Source organism: Molossus molossus, unplaced genomic scaffold (genome assembly GCF_014108415.1).
Source record: "Molossus molossus isolate mMolMol1 unplaced genomic scaffold, mMolMol1.p scaffold_m16_p_15, whole genome shotgun sequence".
In the NCBI taxonomy this organism is placed as follows: domain Eukaryota; kingdom Metazoa; phylum Chordata; class Mammalia; order Chiroptera; family Molossidae; genus Molossus; species Molossus molossus.
Genome location: NW_023425350.1, coordinates 15,150,449 through 15,173,398, shown reverse-complemented (window position 1 = coordinate 15,173,398; position 22,950 = coordinate 15,150,449). Strand labels below are relative to the sequence as shown.

At 38.5% G+C, this 22,950-nt stretch overlaps 1 protein-coding gene across 3 annotated transcripts in view; it reads left to right on the top strand.

The window, feature by feature from the left end:
- The window catches only part of DTNB (dystrobrevin beta), a 236,698-nt gene that overhangs the window by 158,729 nt on the left and 55,019 nt on the right, over positions 1–22,950 (top strand). For all 3 annotated transcript variants that reach the window (XM_036262917.1, XM_036262916.1, XM_036262918.1), the window contains 2 exons: positions 8,367–8,444; positions 19,485–19,574. In XM_036262917.1, coding sequence (XP_036118810.1) covers positions 8,367–8,444; positions 19,485–19,574 — 168 coding nt within the window. The remainder of the gene's footprint in view (positions 1–8,366; positions 8,445–19,484; positions 19,575–22,950) is intronic.

The window sequence follows — 22,950 nt, the reverse complement described above, 5'->3', positions numbered from 1 at the left end:
TCCAACTGTCCAGGACATTCTCATCCTGTGGATGCACTGCTGGAGGTGTTCTTGAAATCCCATTCAGCAGCTCATACTGTATAGCTGTCTGTTTCAGCTGCCTTCTGAATTAAGGAGCTCTTTGTATCAAAGGGGTAGGCACACACTACTGTCCTGTTTATTTTTTGCACTCTGCTTGCATTTCTATTTACTCCTTTTCAACGACAACAAGCCTTACTAGCTTTCCTGCCACCTCCCAGTCACTACCTACCTAGATTGCTCAGCAGACAGTATTGCAGGGTGCCTTCTTATCAAGCAGTTGACAATTAGGAGAGGCCCTGGGAGAAGAGATGGAGGGTGGCTCTTTAAAGTCCCCACCAGAATGGAATTACTGTCTCGGTTAATTGGGCCACTGGATTCTATTGCAGGAGGGTATGTTTCATGTTTAACCTTCTAAGGAGTGGTACCTGCTCTGTGTGCTGCATCTTCCTTCCTGTCATTGGCTGCATTTGACCGCTTAATGGACTGGCTGATGGAATGCAGACATGTTTGTTGCCTTCTAATGAATTGTTCCCTTATACCTGCTCTTTCCCAAAATGCTCTGTAGGATAAAGCATCTTGTAGAGAAGATTCTTCATCATGTGATTGTTCTGTTTCCTTAGAGACAATAGCAGTGCAGTGCATTAGATGCCAGATCCATAGAGAAAGAAGCACTCGCTACATAATGTAAAGGTTTGGTAGCTTTTCTTGCCTTTATGTTTTTGCTGCTTGAGCTGCTGGGCTAATAATGATTGTGTTTATTTTTGGCAGGATGCTAGAGCCTCTGGAATTTCTCAGGCAATTATTATAAAAAGAGGACTTTCAGTGCATCTTTTTCTGTATGGCTAACTGTAAAAAACATGAACATCAGCTTGTTCTTTATAATAATTTTTTTCTGTTTTTTGAAAACAAATTTCAATAATGACCATATAGACGGGTCAGGAAATGACATTGCATCAAACTTTTCATTGACCTCTTTGTTAGCAGTAGAAATATAGGTGTCAGTGTCAATATAAAGTATTGACTACTTTCTAAGTTTAATGAACAAGGAGAACAAAGGAGGGATTATTCATCATGGAAAGTTTTTAAAAATAAAATAGTACATTTCAGTTTATTTTTGTTATCTGTTTTGTAAGGCCCTTTGCCTGTTTTTTTAATAATACTAAATTAAATGATGCTACTAGATAATTTGCAAATTATTGTCTCATTTTTCAATTCTGTCCTTTATCAGAGCTAGAGCAAGATACCTGGGTTCCTCTGAGTGTCTCTGTATGCTGTTTCATGGTGAAACTTTTGTGTAAGAATTTAATTGTACACCTTTCCTTCCGGAGAAATATTTATTTCTTATATATTTCTTATACCACAAATGGCTTTGTTGAACTGCAAGGAATCAAAATTGAGCCCTGGCCAGTTTTGCTCAGCGGTTAGAGCGTCGGTCCACGGACCAGAGAGTCCAGGTTTGGTTCCTGCTAAGGGCAGGTACCTTGGCTGCAGTTTGTCCCCAGGCCTGGTTGGGGTTGTGTGAGCGGTGATCACTTGATGTTTCTCTCTCTCTCTTCCTCCCTCTCTCCCTCCCTCCCACTCTATCTGAAGATAAATGCAAAAATGTCCTCGGGTGAGGATTAAAAAAAAAGAAATTGAGGCATGTTTGTCTGTTAATAGGTCTTTTTTATATTAATGAGTTAGTTGCCACATGTTCAGATTAGTGGTTGTTTTTGGAAATTTTATATCTTTTCTGTTGGTTGATTGATTTTAAATAGCCAATAAAGTAAAATGTGCTTCCTTGGAAGTCAGAGAAACCTCGTTGTCCATAAGTAACATGGTATTTATACTACATTTACAGTACCGTAATGGTTTTCCAAAAAGCAGTTTTGTTTGCGTGTTTGTTTAACTTTTTTGCTTTGGTCCATAACCATGAACCTAATGGAGTAACAGGAGATGGTTGGTCTGGTACACAGAAATAAATAAAGAGCAAAACATCACACTACTGAAGGAGGATGAAAATGATCCACAGTTGTCATAACTGTTGTCCAGAGTCAGGGTGCCTTTTGAGAAACTAATAGAATCATAGAGATTAATGGGAACTTTGAATCTGCTCTCCTTCATATTTCACCAGAGCTACAGTGTTTTATTATTGTAGATCAGTGTAAATCCCATGTATCTTCTTCATCATGATGGAATAATTAAATAAGCTGACTTTCATATTAGATCATGTAGTACTTCAATGTGGGGATCTGTGAATAGGTTTATAGGCTACAAAATTTTGAAGGGTAGTGATTACAACGAGAAACAATGATGAAAAGAGAAACACCTTCGTTCTAAAGCAGTGTTCTCTTGGGCTGATCACCCAGTAGAGATCCAGAAGTGCCTGGATCCTGGACACTGATCTGCAGCCTTTCTCCTGGGAGCAGTACCCTGCTCTTTGGAGACTTGATCCTCTCTCAGCCCTAACCACGTTTTTCTAAAAGGATTGCCAAAGTATCGGGCCCTCTTATCTATCAGAGTGGGCAGATGACTCAAGGCAGATTATCCTGAGTATTTTCTGGGAATTTCAAATTGGAATGAGGAAGAGTTTTTCCTCCAGTGGTGAAGTTACAGTATGTTAGGCAGAAGCTTTTTCTTGTTAAACATATAAATCTGTGAGATCTGTATAGACTCTGGCTCAAAATGAGATCTCAGTGAAAATAACAGCCAGTGTCCTAATGACATTCCAGGGTCCTGGAAACCAGCTGCACCCTCACCCTTCATGAAGCTTAGTTGTGAATTTAATTATGATATTGAGTAAGCCCCTCGCCCCCAAGCTGCTTCAAATTAGATTTGAAGACAATGGTTCTAAAGTGGGGCAGTGTTTCTCAAATGAGAATTTATTCTTCCCTGGGAACTTTTATCTGAAAAATTCATTTCAATAATACAGAGATGCCTGTGGATTTTATCTATTCAGTAGCTTTAGAACCAAATAAAAGTGGACCTTTACTTTGCTTTGTGACCTTGAGCATGTTAATTGTCCTCTTTGACCTTTATTTCTTTGTAAAATAGGAATGCCATCATGGGTAGTAGCAAGAATTCAGATAGTACCTGAGGACCTAGCTCAATGCTAATGCAGTGCTCATACTCAACAGCTGTTAGTGTGTATTCCCCCTTTCCTCCCAACCAAATCTTGTACAGGCAGACCTTGGAGGTATTCCAGGTTTGGTTCCAGCCACCGCAATAAAGCAAATATCACAATAAAGTGAGTCGTAATCTTTTTGTTGGTGGAGAGTCTTGCCTTCAGTTTGTAAAAAATGTAACATTTGTGAAGTGCAATAATGCAAAACACAATAAAACAAGGTATGCCTGTACCTGTTAACTTCATAGGATTTTTTTCATATTCTCTTGTTTTACTGGTCTTTGGTTCATTATTTGAAATAATTGAGTTGTAGCTTTTGTTATAAACGATTTGTACACTTTTGGTTATAAATGATAATTGTTAAATCAGATTTGACCTGTAATATATTAAGCCAAAGCTTAAATACTTATTATTGAGACAACTGATTACTCTGAAGACTAATTGGATTATGCACTTTTTGTGGGGAGGGACAGTCTTCAGCTTGTTTTTGTTTTTTCCTCAATGCCCTTAACAGTGCTAGGCATGAATAAGCCATGGATTTTTGTTTGTGTACTGATCAGGCCCTTGTTTATCTGAAGGGAGTTTGTAGAAATCAGAAGGGCTTAATGAAGATACTTGAAATTTCAGGAGCCATTTCTTTGATAAAAGAGGCCAGAAAGAGTGTAACTTTGGCAAATCTATGAAAAAGGACATTCCAGGATAGGTAGCTAGTTGATTTGAAAGCAGGGACTTAGAAAAAGCAGAACAGCTTGTTTGAAAGATGTGGAAGACCTAAATAGTATGATAGATAAAAGAATTTTGACGTCTACAGTGTGGGTTTTGAATTTGTCTTAAAGTATGGTGAAATCTGCAACATAACCTTAACGATGAGAAAAGTGTGATCAAAGTGAGTAGGGAAGGTAATTTCAGAAGCAACACAGGTATCTAAGATTGAAGGCAAAATAGTTGGCTTCACCCTGGCCAGTTTTGCTCAGTGGCTAGAGCATAGGCTTGTGGACTGAAGGGTCGTGGGTTTGATTTCTGGTCAAGGGCACATACCTCGGTTCCAAGTTGTTGTTTTTTTAATTAATTATTTTTTATTTTTTAATTTGTTTTTGTTACAGATGTTTCTCATTTTTCCCCTATTGACACCCTCCTCCCCTCCCCCTCCGCCCCCTCCCCCTCCGCCCCATCCCCAGCTTTGTTGTCTATGTTCATTGGTCATGCATACATGCATGTAAGTTCTGTGGTTTATCTCTCCCCCTCCCAACCCCCCCTCCTCTGAGACTTGTCAGTCTGTACCCCACCTCTATGTCTCTGGGTTAATTTTGTTCAGCAGTTTTTTAGTTCATTATATTCCACAAATAAGTGAAATCATGTGATACTTGTCTTTCTCTGCTTGGCTTGTTTCGCTTAGGATAATACTCTCCAGGTCCTTCCATGCCATCTCAAAGGATAAGAGATCTTTCTTATAGCTTCATAGTATTCCGTTGCGTACACGTAACACAGCTTTTTAATCCACTCATCTACTGATGGACACTTAGGTTGTCTCCAGATCTTAGCTATTGTAAATAGTGCTGCTATGAACATAGGGGTACATATATTCTTTATGATTGGTATTTCAGGTTTCTTAGGGTATATTCCTAGAAGTGGGATCACTGGGAAGTTTAATTTTTAACTTTTTGAGGTAACACCATAGTGACTGCACCAGTCTGCATTCCCACCAGCAGTGTACTGGAGTCCCCTTTCTCCACACCCTCGCCAGCACTTGTTATTTGATGATTTGCTGATGGCGGTCATTCTGACAGGTGTGAGGTGATACCTCATAGTTGTTTTAATTTTCATCTCTCTGATGATTAGTGATGTTGAGCATTTCTTCATATGTCTCTTGGCCATTTGTATGTCCTTTTTGGAGAGGTGTCTGTTTAGGTCCTCTGCCCATTTTTTAATTGGGTTCTTTGTCTTTCTTTTGTTTAGTTGTATGAGCACTATATATTTTGGAAATTAACCCCTTATCTGTTGCATCATTGGCGATTATGGTCTTTCATATAGTGGGATCCCTTTCTGTTTTGATGGTTGTTTCTTTTGCTGTGCAGAAGCTTTTTAATTTGATGTAGTCCCATGTGTTCATTTTTTCCTTTTTTTCTCTTGCCTTAGGTGTTGTTTCAGTGAAAATTCTGCTGCGTATGATGTATGCGATTTTGTTGCTTACATTTTCTTCTAGAATTTTTATGGATTCACTGTTGGTTGCAAGTTTGATCCCCGGCCCCAGTGTGGGTTGTACAAGAAGAAACCAATTGATGTGTCTCTCTCGCATTGATGTTTCTTTCTCTCTCCCTCCTTGCCTTCCACTCTATCTGAAAATTACTGAAAAATATCCTTGGTTGAGGATTAATCCCTTTCCCCCATAGTTGGTTGCAAAAATTTTAAGTGATTAAATGTATTTAACTAAAATGGTCAAATGCCTCATATGTAAAGCATTGTTGTGGGAAATACAAAAAACTAATCAAGTAAATGAAAGCGTAGGACATAATAAAATATTTTTTCTTTTCATACTAACAGTAATAAACAGACCACAACATCTGGTAAAGAATCCCCAAGTGCGTGATTGGTAGATAGCTGTCAAGGTAAAAGAGAATTTCAGAACTTTAATCTTAACTTCTATCAAAAATATTCTGGGAAAAAGAGCAAGATAGTGAGCAATTACTGTTTAAAATTATTTTTCCTTTATTGATTTTAGAGAGAGAGAAAGGGAGAGGGAGGAAAGAGATAGAAACATCAATGAGAGAGAACATCGATTGTCTGCCTCCTGCATGCCCCACACTGGGGATTTGGTCCACAACTTGGACATGTGCCCTGATCAGGAATCGAACTGACAGCCTCTTGGTGCATGGGTTGATGCTCAACCACTGAGCTATACCAGCTGGGTGTGAACAAATACCATATATTTATATGGTATTTTTTTTCTTTAAGAGAGAAAGCGGGGGAAAGAGAGAGAAACATTAGTGAGAGAGATATATATCCATTGGCTGCCTCCTGTACGCCCCCTACTGGGGATCAGGCCTGCAACCCGGGCATGTGCTCTGACTGGGAATTGAACCAAGACCTCTCAGTCCAGGGGATGATGCACAATCCACTGAGCCACACCGGCTGGCAGCAAATACTTTAAAAAGTATAGGATAGGGCCCTGGCCAGTATTGCTCAGTGGTTAGAGCGTTGGCCTCTGGACCAGAGAGTCCTGGGTTTGGTCCCCACTAAGGGGAATACCTTGGTTGCAGTTCATCCCCGGCCTCTGTTGGGGTCGTGTGGGTGGCAACCAATCAGTGTGTCTCTATCATATTGATGTGTCTCTCTCTCTCTTCCTCCCACTCTGTCTGAAGATAAATGCAAAAAAAAAAGTCCTCGGGTGAGGATAAAAAACAAATAAAAAAAAAAAGACTTTTGTGACATCAGATCAAACAAAATGCTACAAATCATGAAGTTTTATCACATGGATCCATGTATAAAGAATTAAAATTTTTTTTTGTATTGTCATTTTTCCTCTGAGAATGTCAGAAAGGAAATTGAATACAGTTATCAATACTGATACATATTAGGTAACTGTATTAGTTTGGAAAGCAACATGTTCTTATCTTATTTTGGAAGTAGTTGCTGATAATAATATATTAGAGAAGTGAAGTCCATTCTATTTCCAGGACTAGAGTGTCTTAGTGCCCTCAAGTATGAAAAGTTATGATGCTAGATTTGTTTCTTTGATAGGAATTGTCTCCTTTTTCCATTTGGACAATTGATTTAAAAGAACCAGTGGCAAAAATGTAGATTTAGGACTAAAATTAACCCAGTGTCTGTGTTCACTTTCACAATTAATCAATCTAAAACAATTGATTAATTGATTGTAACTCAGCAAAGCCAGTAGTGTTAATAGTCTTGAAAGTTTGGGGACAAAATTAGATCATCTATCTGGAAGACAGGTAGTACGACAAATAATGTGGATTTGAAATCTAGCCTATAAAGACATATTTTAATTCTGAATGTCTGACTTATGGACCTGTCATACAAAGAGAGGAATGTGTAACAGTAAGCATAGTGCTGTGACTTAACAATCAAGAGACCAAAATCTGTTCCCTGCAAATTACTTTCTATCTTTGCTCCTCTTCATTAAATGGGAAATTATTTAAAAGATTTTCCTACCCAGAAATGAAATAATTTTTTTTTTTTTTTTCAAAAACAAGGGGATAGATAGACGAATGTAGAGATCTATAGATCAATCCATCTATTCCTCTTAACCTTTCCTCTAGGTTCCTTGGCTCTATCTGAAAAATTTCCCTGGAGCTTTTACTAGAAAGTACTGTGAAATCTATAAAACAATAAAGGTTCTGGTCCCTTAATATTTACCAAGACTTGCTAAGTAGAACCTCTACAAAAACATTTTACATAATTAACTCAGCTCTTAAAGGTGGGAGAAACCAGGAGATAGTTACCAAAACACCTAAATATGAGAGAAGGATTTTTCTGGTTTACTTTTCTGATTTTGATAGACAAATTTCTCTGAAAAGTAGTTCTTTTCATTTAAAAGAGGAAGTAAGATTTTCCAGGAAGAATACTTAGCAAGTCATTTTGGCTCCAAATGTAAAACACAAACCCTTCGTAGCTGAACCTGGTTGGGGGGAGAGGGGCTGAAGAGTGGCTGAAAGGTAAAATAATAGATTCCTTTTTGGTAAATTTGTATACATTCATTCATTCGTTCATTTGTTCATTCATTCATTCAAGGCACAAAAGGGAGTAATAAACCTTGAGTCCAGAAAACCAGCAGCTAAAGACAAGTTATCAAAAGTGCTTACCTTCATATTTAAATTTGGATTAGGTTAGAAAAGAAAGCATTCTTACTAGACTATAGGTATAAAATGTGGTTCTTTGTTAAGATTCCAGTAAAGGATTAATAATAGAATTTAGTATTTAACCATTTGTTGTGGTAAAAAGTAGGCGAGTTAAATCTGAGGGAAGGCAGTGGACTCTAACCAAGTCACAGGAAAGCATCATGTTGCTACATTGCATCTCTGTAGTCCTCTTTCTTCACTGGGAGAACCTTCTCGTTGAATTTACTTGAGGCTGGAAGTATTGATTGATTTCTGCCTCCACTCCCATGGGTCCCATTGTGCTTATCAGGAATGATAGTTGGTTCTTTTGCCTTTATCATTCTTTCACTTGTTTCCCCTAGTCACGTTGGTAATTATTAATGTAATGTAAATGTCTTTTCTTTCAGTCCTCCTCGCCCTCTGACTAACATGAATGACACCATGGTGAGCCACATGTCCTCCGGGGTGCCCACTCCCACCAAGAGGTATGTGTCTCAGCTTGTGCTTCAGTCACTACTCAGATTTGGGGACAGGCGTCTGGCCAGGGAAGCAGAGCATTCCACAGGGCAGAAAGGACTGGCTTTCTCTCTCTTCCTTTCACTGTCTTTTAATATTATTTTCTACTTTTTACTTATTTATTTTCCTACTAACTCATAAATATAGCAACTGAAGGAGTCTGTTTTGAGTGGTGCCTTAAGGTGGAAACTGCATTTGTGACAAGCAGTGAACATACTGTCAAAATAGATTAGGCATTTTTGAGGATTTTTTTTTTTTATTACCATTAAACAACATTTTGCTAATCATGAATTTCAGCACTTGCATTTGAGTTCTTTGAGTATCAAAGATGGATTCTGTGTCCTGATTAGACTGTGTAAATTAAATTAATCGCATATATTCTCCTAAATCATGCTGTATCTGATTCATAAACATTTAAATTAAAAATTGCAAGTCTCTCTGTTAGTTATACACGTAGTTTTCTTTAGGGTTTATCAAGGAACTAGAACTGTGTGTCTTCTTTCTCCTCTTAATTTAATTTACTTTTCTCCATAATTCTCTTAGAACTTAAAAGAACTAATGGCTTACTTTCCATTGCATGTAAACTATTCCTTGACCAGAGCAATGCAGAAACTCCCTCACGGACACAGCCATACAAGATTCTAACAGTCATCACTCAAAAAAAACCCACAACAACAACAAAGGCATTCCCACCCACTCCCCAAGTCCTTCCCGAATAAAACCTCTTTGGGCCAAATGTACTGATTGCTTTGGAGTAATTCAGCTACAGAAATGTCATCTTGTTAATAATATTTAGACTTATATACAAAAGGTCCTCAAATAGCGTTGTTTTGTTCAATATCAGTTTGTTATAATGTTGATAAAATGCCATAGAAACTTCTCTTGTTTATACCATTAAGCCTATGGTAAAACTGATTTCAATCACGACAGTTCCAAGAACCTACCAACAACGTTAAATGAGGACTTACTGTATAATGCTTAAGATCAACTACATTTGTTCCCTTTGGCTAAAACTCCTAGAGCAGTGTTTCCCAAAGTTGACTGATGTGAAGAATCACCTGAGTCACTTATTAAAAATAGAACTATCTGGAACCACATCAGACCCAATAGTTCTGGAATCTTGAGAAGCTACACTTTTAACAAGTATTCCAGGTGATTCTTATCATAAGACAAACTTGGAAAATAGCCTTAGGAAGAAACTAAGTAGAAAACTGTAGGACTACCCAGGAATAGGAGAATAAATCAGATTGACCTGATAATACAGTGTTATTTACATGGAGATTCAAGACTCTAACCAGGTAAGAGTACTTGCCCACAGTCTTAACTGAAATATTGCTAGCAGGGGAATAGTCAAGCTGCTTCTTTTGGGCTTCTTTTTGAGTGGTACTAGAGCATAGACCTTTTTTTTCTTTTTAAAAAAATGTTTTTGTTTTTCTTTATTGATTTAAGAGAGAGAGAGAAATGGAAACATCAGTGAGAGAGAAAATCAATTGGCCGCCTCCTACATGTCCCCCATTGGGGATTTGGCTTACACCTGGGCATGTGCCCTGACCAGGAATCGAACCAGCTACCTCTTGGTGCATGGGTCAACGCTCAACTGCTGAGTCACACTGGCTGGGCTTTTTTTTTTTATGTTCCCAACATATTTATTTATTTACTTTTCTCTCTTTTTATAGTATTTATTGGGATGACATTGGTTAATAAAACCATACATGTTTCACATGTACAAATCTATAACACATCAACTGCATACTGCATTGTACTAGAGCAGTGATTTTCAGCCAGTGTGCCACAAGAAATTTTTTATTTTGGTGGGCGTGGAGGAGGCCCTGTTTTTTTAACATTGATTCCGAAAGGAGGATTCTGCTGTCCCTGGAGAAGGTAGATGAACTGAGGCACATAGCAATAGGCTTCTTTTGTGAATTTTTTCTGAAAAAAACTGTATGTGTGAGTATATCATACCTCCATTTGCACAGGCTTGTTTTAAGAGACTCTTTTTCTCCCTACCACCTTATTTTCATTTCTCTCAAGGGTTCAGTTATGCTTTCTATTCTGTTCAGTTTATGAAGATGTATTGTGTTGGGACATAATACCATCTTTGGATAGACACAGGTAAATATTAGAGCCACTAACTCTGAATAGTTACCAACTGCTAGGAATCTTAAGAAAAGGCAAGGTACACCTGGCCTGTATGGCTCAGTTGTTGTGCGTCGACCCAAATACCAGGAGATTGCTGGTTCAATTCCCGATTAGGGCACATGCCCAGGTTGTGGGCCCTATACCCAGTGGGGGGCATGCAGGAGGTAGCCAGTCGATGTTCTCTTTCATTGATGTTTCTATCTCTGTCTCCCTCTCCCTTCCTCTGTCCCTAAAAAGCAATAAAGAAAAAAAAATTTTGTTTAAATAGAAAAGGCAGGATATTATCAGTTAGCATTTTTTAAAGGCCAGAAGATCTCACAGTAAAAATATTATTTCTAAGCTGCAGAAACATGACCAAATTAAGAGATAAGTTGTTCTATAATAGTATTAAAATGGCTTTCTGACTGGGTGCCAGGTAAAGAGTTTATCTTCTTATCTACTATGTGTAATACCGTAAAGTGACAAAAGCCACAATCTGCTGTTTTGTTAGACTGAGAACAGAAAAGATCGGGAAACAGAAAGGAGGCAAAATAAAATTGGTCAAACCAGAAGCTATCCATTTGTGGAGTCACGCCACCGATTATCTTCCTTCCTGTGAAATAAGAAAAACAGAGTTTGAAAAGCACAGTAACGAGGGTTTCAATGTGGTCATGAAACAACTAGCTTGTGTGAATTTATGAGACTCTTTCCAAGGCAACACAGGAATTATTTGTTTACCTCTGATCTTTTTTTGAAAGACAGAAAAGCAGAGTAATTGAAAATTAACACATAATCATATGTAACTGCAGAGTCCTCAGTGCTGGCAGATTTCCAAAGTCCATCTGATAGCCTGGGCAGACCTCCAACTTTTAACTGCTCTTGGGTTGAGATTATATTCCATTTCTATTCAAGCATTTAAGGTAAACCCTTCAGCAATTCTAACTCAGGTTAGTATAAATAAAAACACTGTACATATACATGTATATTTTATATATACAATAAATATATATTTTTTTACTATTTTATCAGAAAAGAAAAGAGTTTAAATTCAAAAAATGAATCTGGAAAATAAGCACAACTTTGAATGTGAGTAGAACAATATAACACCCACAACCCAAACAAAATCGTCAGAAAAATACATGGATCCTTCAGTTCCTTATCCACTATAGGCTGCTATGATATTTCTTTTCCTTTTGGTTTAGATGCCTAATTATCTGGCAGACAACACTAGTTCTAAACAGCAGTCTTCATATAAAGCTACAGTAGAATTTAATGAACTTCTGCTTCTATAGTACATGTCTCCAATTTTTGTTCTGCAATTCCCTGGTCAGATTTCCACTTCCCATTACTCTGCCAAAATCATTCTGTCCAGGAGACCAGTGCCTTCCCAGTATTAATCCAGTGATAAATTCTCAGGACTTAATCTTACTTGATCTATCAGCAGCATTTGTCATAGATGATGTCTTTCTTCTACCTGAAACACTTTCTGCACCTAGTTTTCTTCTTTTTCCTTCTCGGTCTCCTTTGCCAGTTTTTCCATACCTCTTTGCACTGTTAAGTGTTAGTATACCAGAGAGGCCACTTCTCTCATTTATCTGTACCCACTCACTGTAGGTAATCCCATCTAGACTCATGGTTTTTAATACTACCTCCACACTGCTGACTTCTAAACTGATTTTTCTGGCCTAGACCTTTTCCCTGAGCTTTAACCTCATATCCTCCTCCTAATCAGTGTTTTCACTTGAATATTTAATACATATCTCACAATTAGCATGTTCCAAAAAGAGTTCTGTATCTTTTCTCACCAAACCTACTTCTCCTATGCCTTCTCCATCTCAGTTAATGGCAGTTCTCCTAGTTACTCAGTCAGAATCTTTGATTCTTCTCCCATCTAAACTGTCAGATTATTGTATCAGCCTTATTCAAAAACACCATCAAAATATGTCCAAGATCTTACTATTTCTTAACACTTCTACTGCTGCTAATATTTTTCTATCCTCTTTTGTTTCTCATCTAATGAGCTGCTTCTTCCCCTGCTCTCTGGCACTTTGTCTTCCATAGAGCAAATGATCATATTACCATACAAGCTATATCATACCTCACTTCTGCTCAAAACTCTCCAATAACTTTTCATATTAGAGTAAAAACTAAAGCCCTTATAATGGCCTGCAAGGTTATATAGCAGTACATCTCAATCTGCCATAAAGAAGCAGTTTTTGTTTTAATTTCTGCTTTGTAGTAGACCAGAACTTTACAAAAGTATGATTAAAAATGAATTGCTACAAAGATAACTTGCACTCTGGTTATGGTGAAGTAATTGGCATCAGATTAGCTCTTTCACTATAAACTACTAGAAAACCCATATGAATATAACAACTCTTTTCAGAACTTAGACACTAAATAAGGCAGGGCTGATCTCTGGGGGATGAGAAGCAAATGAGGAGATCACTATGATTGTCTAGGCTTTCTGCTGAGAGGCGTTTGCCCAGCTCCAGTGCAGGAGACAGGCAGAGCAAGGCAATCTTGCTAAGAATAAGGAGACAGAAGTTGGAGTTTGAGAAGGCAGGAGTTCACAGATCAGAGTATTAGTGAGGATGAAGTGTGCAGAGAAAGAGTTCCATAAATCTGCATAGAGGATCCTTGAGTCTTTGGCCCCTAAGTTAATTTGAAAGTGGAACAGCTACCTCACCTCACGCAGTTGTTTGAGTTTCAACCAGCGTGAGTAGAGAGACATCATTGAATGCTTGGAACATTCAGTAAAGACCCCAGAAAGTCCATGCCTTAAGATCAGGACAAAAATAGCCCTAGATAAAGGTTACTCTGGATCAGTATTAATGAAGCTTGTAGCCAAACCTGAGAAGGATCTAGCTGTCAACAAGTAAATTGACTGACTACTAGATTCTTTAAAGGAAGACATCAAAATCCAGACATTCAACAACATAATATTCACCATTTCTATCATCCAATAAAAAATTAGATGACTGGACTTCCAGTCAAGTTGGTGGTGTAGATAAATGCGGTACTTACCTCCTCCCACAACCACATCAAAATTACAACTATAGAACAACCATCATTCAGAACCGCCTGCAATCAAGCTGAATGGAAGTCCTACAACTACAGAATTAAAGAAGAAGCCATATCGAGACTGGTGGGAGGTGCAGGGGTGCGGAAGGGCTGATCCCACACCAGGCCCCCAGCTCAGGGTTCCAGTACCAGGAAAAGAAGTTCTCATAACTTCTGGCTGTAAAAACCAGTAGGAATTGAGGCTTAGGGAGGCTGAGGCTTCTAGAGTCCCAGGCAGCTCCTCTTAAGGGGCCCGCACACAGACTTACTAGGACTTGCTCCCTCTGGGCTCTGGCACTGGGGAGGCAGCTTGAAAGGCACCAGAGACATATGGGGAGAACTGTTGCTTGGCACCAAGACAAGAGCTGGAGGGGCAGCTTTCTCTCAGACAGCCATGCTGGTGGAAGCAGTTATTCCTTTGGTGAGCCCTTCCCCCCACAGGGCAAGCAGATGTGCGCCATTATATGAGACTCCAGCAACCTGACTCATACTGTTTGCCCTGCCTTGATGATTCTCTGAGGCCCTATCCCACCCAACTTTTTGGCTCACCCAAGCTGTTTCCAGTGGCTTTACCATAGGAATAGCCTGTCTTGGCTCATGCTTCAGATTTTCTTAAAATCTCTCTAACAAGCAGCATCCGGCCTCAGTGAACCCCATTCCTCTTGCTGAGTGGCCCCAGACCCGGCACTAGCAGCAGTTGGTCTTGGTTCACAGCTTGGCCTTGCCTGGGCACCTCCAAGCCCAGCATAAGAAGCAGCGATCTGCATAATGCTTTGTAGCTCATGCCTGGTAGCCCCAGGTAGAACACAGCCAATGGTTGTCCTTGGCCTGTGCTTTCCAGGAGGCCTCAGAGCCAGCACACCCATTAATCAGCTTCAGACCACATCAAAGCACCACCACCCTACCACCTCCACAAGCAACACACTCAAGGAGTGGACTCAGTGGGTACTAGAGCCCTGCAAGTAAGGCTTGCTCTGTGTGGTGGGCCCCTGCACAGCTAATCCTCTAAGGTGGTCAGAGGTCAGTGGTCAGTGGGCATAGCTAGTCCTTGCAGCATATCAGTCTGAGTAAATCCCTCTTATTGATGTGACAACAGCAATCAAGACTCAATTACAACACAAAGGTATACAGTCCACATGAGGGATGTACACATCAAGTGCCCAGCTGGGTGATCAGGAAGGCTATTCCACTAGATACTACAGGACGCCTACTACAGTATGCCACCTTACCAAGCCTAGGAGACGTAGCAACTCTACCTAATACATAGAAACAAAAACAGGGAAGTAGCCAAAATGAGAAGACAAAGAAACATGTCCCAAATGAAAGAACAGAACAAAACTCTGGGAAAAGAAATAGAGATAAGCAATCTAACAGATGCAGAGTTCAAAACACTGGTTATAAGGATGCTCAAGGAACTTAGTGAGGACCTCAAGAGCATAATAAGGAACAGTCAGAAATGAAGAATGCACTAACTAAATTAAAAAATAACTCACATGGTATCAACAGTAGAGTAGGTGAAGCCAAGATTCAAACCATCAATTTGGAATATAAGGAAGCAAAAAACACAATCAGAATAGCAAAAAGAAAAAAGAATCCAAAAAAGTGAGGATAGTGTAAGCAGTCTCTGGGACAACTTCAAGAGTACCAACTTCGCATCATGGGGATGCGGGAAGGAGAAGAGAAAGAGCAAGAAGTTGAAAACCTATTTGAAAAAATAATGACAGAAAAATTACCTAACTTGGTGAAGGAAACAGACATACAAGTCCAGGAAGCACAGAGAGTCCCAAACAAGATGAATCCAAAGAGGCCCACACCAAGACATACCATAATAAAAATGCCAAAGGTTAAAGACAAAGAGAGAATCTTAAAAGCAGCAAGAGAAAAGCAGTCAGTTACCTACAAGGGAGCTCCTATAAGACTGTCAGATGATTTCTCAAAAGAAACTTTGCAGGCCAGAAAGGAGTAGCAACAAATATTTAAAGTGATGTAAAGCAAGGACCTGCAACCAAGATTACTCTATCCTGCAAAGCTATCATTTAGAATTGATGGCCATATAAAGAGCTTCTGAGACAAGAAAAAGTTAAAGGAGTTAGTTGATCACTACCAAACTAGTATTATACGTAATGCTGAAGGATCCTCTTGAATAAGAAGATAAAAAATGTGAACAATAAAATAACAATAAATACATATCCATCAACAATTGAATCTACAAACCTAATGAACAAGCAGGACAGAAACAGACTCAGAGATGCAGAGAACTTTCTGATGGTTGCCTGATGGGTGGGAGGTTGGGGGGATGGGTGAAAAAGTGAAGGGATTAAGAAGTACACATTGGTTGTTATTCTGACGAACCTCAAAGGGAAAGGGGGAGATGGGGCGGGAAGAGAGAAACCAAAAAACTTATATGCATATATGCATAACCAGTGGACACAGACAGTAGTGTGGGAAGGCAGGAGGCGGGGGTGTGGAAGCTGGGAGGAAGGATAAAGGGAAAAGGGGGATACATCAGTAATACTTTCAACAATAAATGTAATTTTTCTTTTTAGAAAATGAGATGAAATAGGAAAATATGGCCTATAATAAGGAGAAAATTAGTCAATATAAAAAAAGCCAGAGCCCTGGCCAGTTTGTCTCAGCGGTTGGAGTGTCGACCTGCGGACCAGAGAGTCCTGGGTTCGGTTCCCACTAGGGGCACGTACCAAAAAAAAAAAAAAAAAAGAGCCAGAAATAACAGACATGATGCAATGAGCAGATATGGACTTTAAAGCAGCCATGATAAATACCAAAAAATATATAGAAAGGAAAAGATGAACATATTGAAGAGAAAAATGGAAGAAATAAGAAAAGAACTAAGTATATGTGTAATTGTAACTTTCTACTTTGAAATTTTTCATTAAAAAACAACTTCTAGAGTTGAAAGCTATAATACCTTATATGAAAAATTTAGTGGATGGTCTTAACAGACCAGAATGCAGAAGAAAAGTCCACTGAATTAAAAGAAAAACTATCGAAAATGAAACACAGAGAAGAAAAAGTCAAAAAACTAACAGAGTGTCAGTGATTTGTGGAACCATGTCAAGCAGCCTAATGAGGGGAGAGAAAATTATTTAAGAAAAAAATTTTTTTTCAAATAAATTTTACAAATATGAAAATTATAAACCCACATGTACAAGAAGCTCAACAAACTGTAAGCAGGATAAACAGAGAAAACCTACCAAGGTACATCCCAAGTTGCTGAAAACTAGTGATAAAGAGAAAATATTAAAAACAGAGAAAAAAGAGGAACAAAGATAAGATTTTTCCATGACTTTTCATTAAAAACAGTGTAAGCTTAAAGAAAATGGAGTGGTATCTGAAAGTGCTGAAAATTTGTTTTCGTTCTTTTTAAGACGTATAAATTTACTAGCTTTATCCACTGAAAAGTTCTAGAAGCAGTGACAAGCCAGGAACAGTGAGTGCCCTAGAGCCCTGATTGTGGTCTCTAAAAACTCTTTTCCTGCAAAGGGAACCTGGAGTCCTTGGAAGAATAGTGTATTTCAAGTGTAGGGCAGGATATATACAAGATGAGACTAGGCATTCTGTTGTCCCAAGCAAGGAAGCTCTTAAGATGTAATGGATATTTCAGAAGAACACAGGAGCCTACTTACAGGGCTCCCACTGGCCAAAGATAGGACAGTTTGAGCAACAAAAAATGATTGCAGTGGATTGAAACAATAAGATACATACAAATCTATGAATTCATATACTAAAAAAGAAAAAACCTTGGTAACCACCAGCGTTTGCTAGGGTACTGACTAACTCATTGTTCTGAATTTTGTTAAATAATAAGAAATATCAACCATTTGTTTTACCTTTCCTGGATGAGCAGTATTTCAAGGTAAACAAATAGAGGGAAGTTATACTGTAAATGTAGAAAATCAACATTTTGCAAACCCAAATGAAGTAATGAATGTAGTCAGGAACATCAGTAAATGCTAAAACCATTAGGTAAAAAGTTCATGGGGGACTTTATAATGGAAAGATGTAACCAATAACATCTGAATCCACTGATCAATATTTATATTCCATTATATGCCTCCTATTTGATTTATAAGTACACCATATTACCTATGATGGATTCTAGCCCCTTCTCAAAAAAAAAAAAAAAAAAGCAAAAACTTTAAGCAATTAGATCTAACCAAGGGGGATAGAGAAACAAACTAACACCACAGGAAACAATCAGTTATATCCAAAATATAGGGTATGCTACAATATAACCTGTCTCTTCACAAAAAAATGACATGACAGAAAGGGAAAAGGAAGAACTGTTATATATTAAAAACGGTTTGGCTCAGCGGTTAGTGATGGCCCACGGACCAATGAATCACAGGTTCGATTCTGGTCAAGGGCACATACCTTGGTTGCAGTTCATTTCCAGCCCTGGTCAGTTCGTGCGAGAGGCAACTAGTCAATGTGTCTTTCTCATCTCAATGTTTCTCTCTCCCTCTCCCTCTCCTGTTCCCTCTACCCACTCCTTTCTCTGCCCACTGTATCTGATGATAAATAGAAAAATATCCTTGGGTGAGGTTTAAAACAAAACAGAAACATCAATCAAATGCAAGGCTTTCAGAGCTTGTTTGGGTCTTGATTTTAACTGTAAAAGGTGTTTTTTTTTAAGACAGGAAATTTTCAGACGGACTGAGTTATTAAAAATTTTTTGTTAATTTTTTAGGTTTGATAATCACATGAGGTTATGTAAATTAACTATTTCTGAGCAAAATAATAAATCGTCTGGGATTTGCTATAACCATCCCTTCCTGCAGAAAATGTTAGGGGAAGAAAGAATAGACTAAACAAGTAGGAAAATGTTTATTTTTGTTGGAGTTTGGTGATGGGTACATGAAAGGTAGTCATTAGATTACTCTGTTTTGCACATAATTTAACATTTTTGTAATGAAAAGTTTTTTTAAAAAAGATAGTCTGCTTGCCCTGGCCAGTTTGGCTCAGCAGTTGGAGTGTCGGCCCATGGACCAATGAGTCGCAGGTTCGATTCTGGTCAAGGGCAAGTACCTCAGTTTCAGTTCATCCCCGACTAGGACCAGGGTCATGTGGGAGGCAACTAATCTATGTGTCTCTCTCACATTGATGTTTCTCTCTCTCTTCCTTTCCCTCCCACTCTATCTGAAGATAAATGGAAAAATATCCTTGGGTGAGGATTAAAAAAAAAAAAGATAGTGTGCTCAAGGACCTTCTATATATCTATTAAGAGAGCACCTCACTCAGAATGCATACAGTGTTGTCTTACAAGATACAATTCTAACAAGTTTGGTTTAAGTACTAGTTGGATGGGAGAAAATAGGATGATGCTAAAGACAGTAACCTTATACAAATAAGTTTTAACTGGTATCCTGAGGTAACACTGAAAACTCTTACATGTAGACAAAAGCTAGTAAAAGCATTAGGGGGCCAATTAGTGATGTTAACTAGACCCACTCTGCCTGTTTTCCTGCCAGCAGGCATTCCCTTAAAGGTGCATCCATCATGGAGCCCGGAACCTGAACAAGACTGCTGGGCAAGGCTCCTTGGTGACCCCTCCTTGGTTTCCTTTCTCAAGAGCTGTAGTGTCAGTTGGCCAAAGCTGTCTCCTGAGGGACTACTTTTATTCAAAAGATTTGTGAGATATATTCCCTGTGTTCTAACACCATATTCCATTATACATTTTGATGTTTTTAATTTTCTTTATTATAATTTATTATTTTTCTTTGAAATTTGCCTGTTTTAATTCATGTTCATTTCTCGCTTTGTCTGTGTTTGTGTCATGCTTGCTGTCTTTGCCCCTGTGTTCCTAGGTTACCATATAGCCAGGATGTACCCAGTCCCTTGGCAGATGAGCATGCGCTGATAGCCTCCTATGTGGCCCGTCTTCAGCACTGTGCACGGTCAGTGGTAGGGCAGCAGGAGCAGGCGGGTATCCACGGGCCGAGCAAAGGGAGGGAGAGCTGTTACCTGGGGTTGTCAGCTGAAAAGAGCTCTGCATGTGGGGTTTTTCTTGAGAAGCTACCAGCTATATTTGGCTGAGTTTAGGTAATTTCCAAAGCAGTTACTTTTAAAGGAGAAGGAGCCTTGTCAAGCCCAGGCACTTACCTAAATATATAGTCAGAAATTCTCCTTGAAGGTAGAGCTCACTTCGTTCAGATTATTCTTAATGTATAAGTGTATAAACCTCAGAGGGAGATGCAGCCCCAAAGATGTACATTCACAGAGGTATTTGATGCAGCCTCTTACTGTTCATTCTTGTGAAAATAATGAAATCTTTCTGCTGATATTCAAAGGTTGGGATTGATCAACTCACAGATATCTCACTTTGTCTAATCTTTGATACTATCACCCTGTAACATCTTTACATGTTACATCTTCATCTCTTCCCCAAAATCTGTCATTGTTGATTATTTGAACCAGGGGTTTTCAACAGTGGTATTAAATTATTAAGGGACTTTTTCCAAATGATATATACCCCTTCATATTACAATAATTATATGTATTATGTAGCCCACATACCCCTTTCTCTGAAAACTACTATGGTAATGACACATTGTTAACATGGAAATATGACTAATCCCTCAGTGGATTAGGATGGAAAAATGCATAATAATCACTAACTGCAGCAAGTTAACCCTCTGAAAGAATGAATACCAAACAAAGTGCTGTGACAGTCAGGCAGGCCCACAGCCACCTGCCCACTCCATGCCACTCTCACTACCACTCTGCAAGAGGAATGCAGGCATAGCTGAAGTAACCTAAAGCCATTCCGGCCACTCTACATGGCAGACAAGAAGACAGATATTTTCTTAGAGAAAATAAAACCCATAATTTATAAACCAAACACATAAGAGAGGCCGGAGCCTTAAATTTTTATCTTTTTATCTTTTGCCCATAGCATGCCATGGTTTCATGGGAAGGTCATTCTTATTCCCTATGATAACAGAAAAATAATAATCAATGAGAAAATACATATTTTTTAAAAGGACTCTTTTTAATATTATACTTTATACCATTTTCCATAGTTTTCCCAGTGTGACTAAATAGCATTGATATTTTTAGGCACTTAACTATCTCTAAAGCCTTAAAAAGTCTGTAATGTTCTCCTATTTCCCCAAGTATGCTTGATAGGATTATCCACTGGGAGAGAAGAAAGGGCCTGATATTTGTGCATTGTATCACAGAGTGTCTTCTCATCCAACAGATGATTTCTGCGCGCTCTGTTCTAGCCCCTTGGTCTGTAGGAATAGAGTTGTCTCACCCTTGGCAGGACAGCTCACTTAAGATCAGTCAGGGAAGTTATCCAGGTGATTAAAAGTTTCCATAATCAGAGTAGCAACAGAATGTTGGGCAGCAACTGCTACCTGATATTTCAGCCCAAGAAGATTTATGGTAGGTTTATTCAAGGTCCTCAAGTCTTTGGCTTAGGGATAAGGCTCCCTGCTCAAGAATTGGTGGCCGGGAATCCTGGGAGGACATAAAGATTGGGTAAGTACTACATCCCTTCTTGATTTATAGTCTGAGGAACTGACCTTCATACTTCCTCAAAGAAATAAGAAATGTCCTGGCTAATTCTGAAAATGAAAGTCAGCTCAAGTGAAGAATATGGAACATTTCTAATTTTCCTCATAATTTTCATTGACCTTAAAAACTCTCATCAATATAAAGCTCTAGTGTCTGGCTGGAAAGCATAGCCAGTTAAAGCAACTATGTTATCTACACATGGGTATAAATGACAAACAGGTTTAATCTTCCCTGGGAGATGGAATGTGATGGAGAAGGAGCTCTTTTGCACAGAGGAACCTATTGTGTCCCTTGCCAGAAAACAAAGGTCACCCATTTTAAGTCTCACTTCTTAGGCTGCCAGTCCCTCCATAATATTATCTACTTTATTGTTAATGCTCATTTCTATTGTTGTTAATTTAAAAGGTAAAGATAGTTCTCTTTTTTCAGACAAATACCTTTAAGGCACAAATATATTTTAGCCCAGAGCTTGGAGCCTTGACTGTAAGATATTAAAGTAAACTGATGATGGCATGTTCTTATTATAAGATCATCTTTTGAGAGGATGACTATATGTGCTGGAGACTGACATTTGTCCACCTAAAATTATGAAGTGTTCAGAAGTGTTCTAGGCAGAAGATTTTAAAGCACAAGTTTAAAAATTCATCCTAGAGGAAAATCTAAACTTAAAGAATTAGCCACAGAGATAGAAATATAGAAAGGTGAATAAATCTAGGAAAAATACAGTTGATTGTGTACATGAAAAGGCCAGATGTATCTCTATTAATTAACTTCACCCTTCCCAGATTCCCCTCAGTAATTATAAGATTTGATAAGTATTGAACTCGTGTTCTTCAATTTTTTTCATATTACTTGTCATATTGCTAAATTCCAGTCAAGGTTTTTAAAACCCCAAGGGCCAAAGTTAAAGCAAGCCACAACAGCCATCTTTGGTCAATCATCATCATATGTTATCTTAAAGCTTCTGCCAGACTTAAAGAGAATTATATAGCCACAGTCCCTATTAATCTGGGAGTGCCCTGTCACGAACAAAAGATAGTTGATGTAAAATTAATGGAATTGGGTATTTCATCTAAAGTTCATTGAATCACATAGAGCTGGCCTACTACTCAAGAATCCTTTTTTCATTCAGGTGAGGCATTACCTGATATCCCATCTAAGTGGGTCTTTAAAGTTTTAGAGTGCTGGAACTCTTGTTAAAGAGGAATGGATGAAATTACTTCACTTGAAGATGGAGTTATATTTGTGGAGCAAGCAGGGTAAAAGAAGAGAAAGAGGCATTGAATGAAAATGTTTGATATCATGTTATCTTCTCCAACTTTACCATATACTAGGCCTGCCCAAGCCTGAATTCCTCAGCAAGTATTAATTGTACTTTTTTTCAGCCCTCTGTTTTTCATGATGCTTGGCCTTTTGGAATTCAAGACCTATGTCTAAAAGTCATGAGTTTTTTAGAACATTTATGATTAGAAATTCCTCTCTCAGACTTTGTAAATGTCCTGTCTTTTCTCAGTCCATGTATTAAAAAAGAAATGTCCTTCTGATGATACAGGAGCATTGGGATATGCTGCTAAAGAGAAATAACACACATTGCCTCATTTCTCTAAATGCCCTTTGTGTCAGAAGACCGTTGGTATCTATTAACCAGGCCTCCATTTCTTTTATTACCATTCTTTTTTACAAGCTTTTCTCCTGTCTCTTTCTAAGAGAGAAGCAAAATTAGGGGATGTTTAATAGACACCTGTTGAATTT